Source organism: Lolium rigidum, chromosome 3, assembly GCF_022539505.1.
Source record: "Lolium rigidum isolate FL_2022 chromosome 3, APGP_CSIRO_Lrig_0.1, whole genome shotgun sequence".
Taxonomy (NCBI): Eukaryota; Viridiplantae; Streptophyta; class Magnoliopsida; order Poales; family Poaceae; genus Lolium; species Lolium rigidum.
The window spans coordinates 115,904,027-115,910,923 of NC_061510.1; the positions used below are offsets into that span (position 1 = coordinate 115,904,027).

At 39.9% G+C, this 6,897-nt stretch overlaps 1 protein-coding gene and 1 long non-coding RNA gene across 2 annotated transcripts; both read left to right on the plus strand.

Annotated features, from left to right (window-relative positions):
• Positions 1-1,008: 1,008 nt before the first annotated feature.
• Positions 1,009-2,104, plus strand: LOC124702207. Its single transcript, XR_007002382.1, has 3 exons — positions 1,009-1,258; positions 1,366-1,410; positions 2,034-2,104. It is a non-coding gene; the product is annotated as an uncharacterized LOC124702207 (long non-coding RNA).
• A 1,742-nt stretch (positions 2,105-3,846) lies between these two features.
• On the plus strand, positions 3,847-5,892 carry LOC124702208 (nudix hydrolase 2-like). The gene is made up of 6 exons (XM_047234331.1): positions 3,847-3,997; positions 4,159-4,267; positions 4,363-4,413; positions 4,524-4,558; positions 5,243-5,351; positions 5,481-5,892. The coding sequence occupies exons 1-6, from the start codon at positions 3,963-3,965 to the stop codon at positions 5,706-5,708; spliced, it is 567 nt and encodes a 188-aa protein (XP_047090287.1). The 5' UTR covers positions 3,847-3,962; the 3' UTR covers positions 5,709-5,892.
• The last annotated feature ends 1,005 nt before the right edge of the window (positions 5,893-6,897 follow it).

The following is a 6,897-nucleotide window of genomic DNA, read 5'->3' on the forward strand; positions in this document are numbered from 1 at the left end:
TGGTGCGTAATGTAATCAACAACTACATCCTTAGACATAGCATCAATGTTTTATCCCTAGTGGCAACGAGCACAACACAACCTTAGAACTTTCGTCACTTGTCCCGGTGTCAATGCGGGCATGAACCCACTATCGAGCATAAGTACTCCCTCTTGGAGTTACAAGCATCTACTTGGCCAGAGCATCTACTAGTAACGGAGAGCATGCAAGATCATAAACAACACATAAGCATAACTTTGATAATCAACATAACAAGTATTCTCTATTCATCGGATCCCAACAAACGCAACATTACTTCTATAAATGTTCAAAGACTACCCTCTCAACCAGGGGGTCTGAAGGGGCAAACCAATCTGGTTCGTCCAATCCCGTCCGCACAGTAAGTTCACAGCCCCACTTTTCACAGCAGCCGTTGGATGCGGTGATTCCTTTTACACATGTGGCTTCTCCGAATGGATCAATGACAGGTAGGACCGAGCTCTTGAGGGGCCGGCGGGCAGAGACAGAGACGCTGCTCGTTTTGGGTCGCTTTCCTTCACGCCCCCACGGGAAGCAGTAAAACCTAGATCGCGCGAGGCACCCAATCAGTCGCCTCTCCTGCCCAATCCCCCGCACGAGCTCTCTCCTCCCGAGGTAAGGCCCTCCCGGCTTCTCCCTCCCCCGTCTCTGCTCTCTCTCTCCCCCATCTTACCTCCTACTCTGTCTCTAAGCACCGGTAGCGACGACGCAGAGGTGGCACACAATGGGGTTTTGGCACGAACAAACTGCTATTTGGGGTCAAATCCGTGTGTGGATTCGTCGGACTATGAGGAATTGCAGAACGTGGGGTTGCTTTTTTTGTAGTTCTTGATGGGTTCCATAGAGTACGTACTTACAGAGACCACAATGTTCTGGAATGGTTTAATGAATAGATTCGGTACTAATCTAGGATGAACATATGTGGCTTTTACTTCTAAAATATCTGTTAAATTTTTGTGTGACTAAAGTGCATTTGGATTCTCCAGTCTCCTGGATTTGCAGGGTCCTATATTCTAGATGCTCAAGATGGAATAATTTTTTCTGCCAATTTATTTAACATCCAGAAGGAGGCCCTTCATTCTGCAGAAGTATCCCGTGAGGAAGATCTGTTGAAGTACTCTTATGATCTTATCTTGTTGGTATGCAGCTTGTTGTGGTGGATTAAATATATTGCTTCAACCCAATTTGCAAAGCTGGATTTCTGTTAGGAGGGGCATCTACAGTGTTTCCTTAACATCAGGTAGGTCATGTCACAATTGTTACCTATTCATATGACTTCTTCCTGTAGGAGTAGGATGCAATTGAGCAAGCATACATCTCTAAGACGCTTCATTGTTATTTTTGTAGCTAGGGGAAGAGACCATGGGAAGCAAGGGGAAAGTTTGGAAGTTGGTAAGTCATTTACCATAGCTCTCAACCATGGCCTGGTAATAGTCTTCTTGTTATCTTTTTATTTTCCAATGAAAACCTGTGGGGGATGATAATAGTGGGAAATTCTAAGTGTGTTTTGTTTACAGGCATTGACATGCATATCTTATTTAAACCTTGAGGCTCTAAAGTCATAATATGCATATCTTATTTAAACCTTGAGGCTCTAAAGCCCTACATTCCAAATTTCAACACATGAATTGTCTAGGAAGATTTCGAACTAAGCAGAAATCAAATAATATTTTGATGTATCTCCTTTCATCTAAATAAAGAACATGACATTTCCTTTCTAGCAAATTAAATTGTATCTTTGCTTTTCTGTAATTTGTTCAGCCTTTGACTTTTGGTGTTTCTGTGAAGATTTTCAAGTATCACTTCCAAATTTCAGATCATGAATTGGCTAGGAGGATTTCCAGCTATGCATAACTCAAACAATATTTGTATTATCTCTTTTTGTGGCATTTTCTTCCCAGAAAATAAAATTGCATCTTTACGGTTATTCTGAAAAATAGTTTTCTCCATCTATGTGGGAATATCTTCGATCATGTAGTATTACTTACATTTTGTGTTCTCTCTGTTCACCACAGCTATCACTTTGCAACCTCCCTCTCTATTCTGAGATTAGATGGCCCTCTTCCAGACTGTTTTTTTTTCCTCAAAAGGATTAATTCTTTTCTTTGGTTTGTTCCATTTCTTTCTCTGATTTAGTTTTGTACTAAATGGCTAGGCACATTTGAAAGGATAAGAGAATATCGAGAATCAGACATAAGAGATTGGTCAAGAAGAAGAAACAGAACAAGGTGTTTTCTGTCTTTTTGAACAATCGAGCTTGTGCCTGCCTTTTGATGTTAATATTTGTGCCAAATTTTTGAACCCGCTGCATCGTAAAGAACTACTTTGAAGAAAATATGTAATTGGCTACTTGGTTCTTTGCCTGCGGTTGTTGCTTATGCGCCCTGCTCCGCCCACCACGGAGCCCCTCACGCAGGGATATGGCTCATTTGTTTTCTCAAGACAAGAAAAGTGCTTTAGTTATTTTACATCTATTTTAATTGTTGGTGCAAATGGGGTGCCATTTGATGTCTGTTGTCAATGGAGATTGACCATGATGATGGCGGCATATGAATGAAGATGACAATGCTTTGGATGATGCTAATAAGTACAATGATATGGAGGTGGGCCAAATTCCTCCCATGAGCAAGCAGCATCTCTGATACTGGTTAAAGTGAGCTTCTCTGTCGTGATTATTTCTTCTTCTGATGTGTTCTTCTCATTCAGTATCTTCGTCCCCATGTAGATCCACTCCGGTTTTCAACTCATGCCTCCCCTACTAACCATGCTATTTTTGGGTGCTCTACTTACTGCTTATTCTCTACTCTTTGCCTCCGAGATAAGGAGATTGCGGTAGCTATAACTGAAGAGCTACAGGGCTACTCAAAAACTTGAGTAGGCCATTGGTTTGAAGGTACTTTCTGCGCTTTCTTCTATCATGCCGTCCAAGAATTTTCTTATAACAGGCTAATACATACAGTCCTATGCATGCTTTCTTTCTATTGTGTTCTTCTGAAAATGTTTGATTGGATACATCACTCATGCGTATTACATCTATAACTCGAACGAATGAAAAAGAGGTAAGGTCAATAGAATTGTAGCTCGCAGTGTAGTACCTTGCTTGAGATTATAAGGTTCGTTTAATTGTTTGTCCTCTGTTTTGTAGGACAACAATACATATCAGTAAACCAAAATAATATCTATGATCTAATTGTGAGCCGCTCCATTAGTTCATGCCTTTCAGGTGGATGCAATATTTACACTGACTCTATTGTTTGCCTCATGTGTATTTTCTTGATGTGAAATGGATAAATTAATTAATTGGGCACTGTACTGTCAGTATATAGTTGCATTATAAATTTCATCTAACTAAATGATTCCTACTACATATGCATTGTTTGTTGCTGAAAAATATCTAATTCAACAAACAGTAATTATGGAAGTAGCATCGTGCCATTGTCAGTCACAAGGTGGTAGGGGCTTTCCTCTAATTTTGTTTTTAAGGTGAGAAGAAGCTAGAGAAGAATCACAGCGGTTTGATGTCTTTCTGATGGTGTTTCCCGCAGGTCGCTTGTGTTACTACTCCTTTCATAAATCAATGCCAGTTAGTCTTTTTGCACAATTTACCTTTTGATTTCTAATGTCATGCATTTGCATGCATTTCCTTTTCCAATATATACACATGGATTTAAGAAGCATGGCATTTGCAGGATAATTAAGCTTCTTAAATTTTGGATTACTTTGCTGGCTATATGCGAAAATTAATGTGTTTGTATTTGACATGTACTCTGGTTTGAATTCGATTTATTTATAGACACATGTCATCCGATCTTGCAGTGAGGTGGTGGTGGTGTCCCTGATGAGGTTCGTCGCCTGCATCTTCTTTTCCGTAAGCCATCTTGCCAAATTGGGTTTCAGAGTTCCGCCATGAAAGGTTTCGTTCTTTTCTATGGTCACCGCATATCATGCGGAAGTTCATGAAGCGACTGCGTGAGATGAGGTTGAGGCCCTCTTGCTCTTGTTTTAGTTTTCTCTTTCCATATAGGTATCTCATGCGAGATTGGGGAGTGTTTTGTGTGCCGCTAGCGGGACGCACATGAATGCGGACGTTGTCCACGTGACTGAATTCTTATCCCAAAATTTGGCTGGAAACACTACTAGGAATGGGGCTATAGGTGGACGGCTTATTTGTGGCGCACCAAACTTTTGGTGTGCTATTGCGCATCAAAAAAAAGGGTCATCGAAATTTCCAACTGGAGTTGTTGAACCAGTAAAATTTCTGCTCTGGATATGTAGAGATGTTATTGAAAGATCTTTCTTTACCACGTCCTCTCTTTATAATCTGCAAGATCTTGATACATGCAGGGTGAAGATATAAACATTGGAGTTGTAAGAGAAGTAAAAGAAGAGACAGGGGTATGTATTAGCTTATGGAGAATTACTTTATGCTCAATAAGCTGATGCTGACAAAATGCTGCTATAGCTACTAATACTACTTCTCTTTTCCTTCCTTGGTCATGTATCAGATTGATACAGAATTCATTGAAGTACTTGCCTTCAGGTAACAACGTCCTTGTGTTTTATCGCTCCATGTCTTAAAGATCCGTAGTACAATCAGGAAACCTATAAAAGTCAGTCTCATATTAACTTATGTTATGTGACACCTAGCTAGCTCGCTCCGTTGGATCATTTGACCATTATGTTAACTATATTCCAAATTTCACCAGCCTTCTCAGAGGCGTACCCACATTTAGCAATGGTGGTGCACATCAGCACATGAGACCGGGTCAATAATCATTTTCTTTGGCTTGTTCCCTATATATACAGTGTGCGACACCCCCGTTTTAACTCAAATTTCTGGTTGAGGTAGATGAGGCCATCGGTGCCATTGTATTCTGGGTCTGCCCCTTAACCTTCGGTACCGTACTATATACGTGAGAGTTTTAAATGGTAAAGCAAATTTCTAGAGTCTGTAATTTGCGTTGTTCTGGTAAACGATGCAATGTATCTTGCATAAAATTGTATTTTTAGTTTTTTTTACTGAGATATGCTTGATTAATTCCATAGCCCCTGTTATCGAGAAGAATCTAGATGATTGTGCTATATCAGAGTAAATGGTCAAATGGAAATTAAATAGTGAAACTTTATTTTGTTGCAATCTAGGAGTATATCAATTACTGTAGCTTTTTGAAGTCTGAACTAATTGTTGTTTCTGTCATGTGGGTATGTACCTATCAATGTGCAGGCAGAGCCACAAAGCTTATTTTGAAAAATCGGATTTATTTTTTGTGTGTATCTTACGGCCACTTTCCTTTGACATTACTAAGCAAGAATCCGAAATTGAGGATGCTCAGGTACTTACTAGCATTTCAGCATCAATTTGTTTAATTCGTCTCAGAGAAGGGGACATTTTAAAATATTATGTATATATCTTAACTACTGGTGTATGAATATTCTGTTGACACTCCACCTCTCGAATACAGTGGATACCAGTGGAGGAATTTGCAGCACAACCATTTGTACAGAAACATGAGCTCGTGAAGTACATTCTTGAAGTTGGTCTGGCTAAGTCGGACAAGGAATATGCTGGATTTTCGCCAATTAGCATAAAATCCGCATTCACGGACAAACAGTCCTTCTTTTACATGAACAGGAGGGACCTGGACAAAGCATCGGGGTCCGCCAATGCACAACAAAAAAGCGGGTTGTGAAAGGGTACTCAATTACTTCATTGGTCAGTTGGTAGTTTGTACACCTGATTTTGACAGCATGCTGCCTGCTTCCACCATGTGTGATTAAGAGATGTAGCTTAGCAGAAATACAGCTGAAGTTGGTGTACTTATCTTATCAATTGTATCGATAAGCTTACAAATAATGAGAATGTTGGTAGGACTGGAACCTGGCATTTTCTGTTCAATTCAAGCTGTTTTCTCTTACTCGGTAGCCTTTGTTAAGTAGATATATTTGTTACATCATCTAACTTGAACTGTAAGGGCTCATTCAAAGGAACTCCGTAGGAACTTGGAGGATTTTGTTGTTTGATTTGTAGGGCTATAATAGGTAGAAATTCCTAAGGTTTGCATTCCAATATAACCTCTTGGTACAACTCCTTTGCTTTTCGCTTGATATCAAATGATCTTTGATGCAAATTCTTTGGTTCTGTTATAGCAAAAGGACATAATACCATTCCTGCAGTTTTCATAGTTGTATGTTTTGAAAAGCCAGCGAATCAAAGAGGTCCTAAACGAGATATCCTGGCACTACCAACGACTCATTAAACCTATGTGTTGAATTGCATGATATGCTTAGCACGAGGTTTTCAAGTTTTCAGTTTTTTGCATTGTATCCTCGCTTTATACAAGTGAAGTTTTTTCTTAGCTTATTTGGAAAATATGTATACATTGATTCTTAAAAGCTTAAGTGAAGATATGTCCTAACCAAATATGTAACTTCAGGTTTGAATTCCTAATTTGGTGCAAATAACTAAAATGAATGGATATTATTCCTAATGGGTCCAGCCTCCTCGCCTGTCCCAAATCTTCTGCCCAGTGGCTCACCTCGTCTGCGCCGGCATCCACGACCCTAGCCGCCGACCATGAGCTTGTATGGATATAACTGGTTAGGAATTCTTCATCTTTGAGGTCCTACTGGTTTTCGCCAAGGCCACGTTGCAGAATCATTGTCTCGTGCCAATGTCCATTTTGTTGGTGAGGCTGGCCAGTTCAGATGTTATCAGGATACATAAATGGCCCGAAACAATTTGAAATGAGAGGTTTGTGATTGAGCACACACTTTTTGAGTTACCTCAATGTTGGTTAATTGGTCGGCAAGATATGGCGTTTATTGCTTCAGGTCCAATTAAAATTCTTCAGGTCCAACTAAAATGTTTATTGCTGCCAG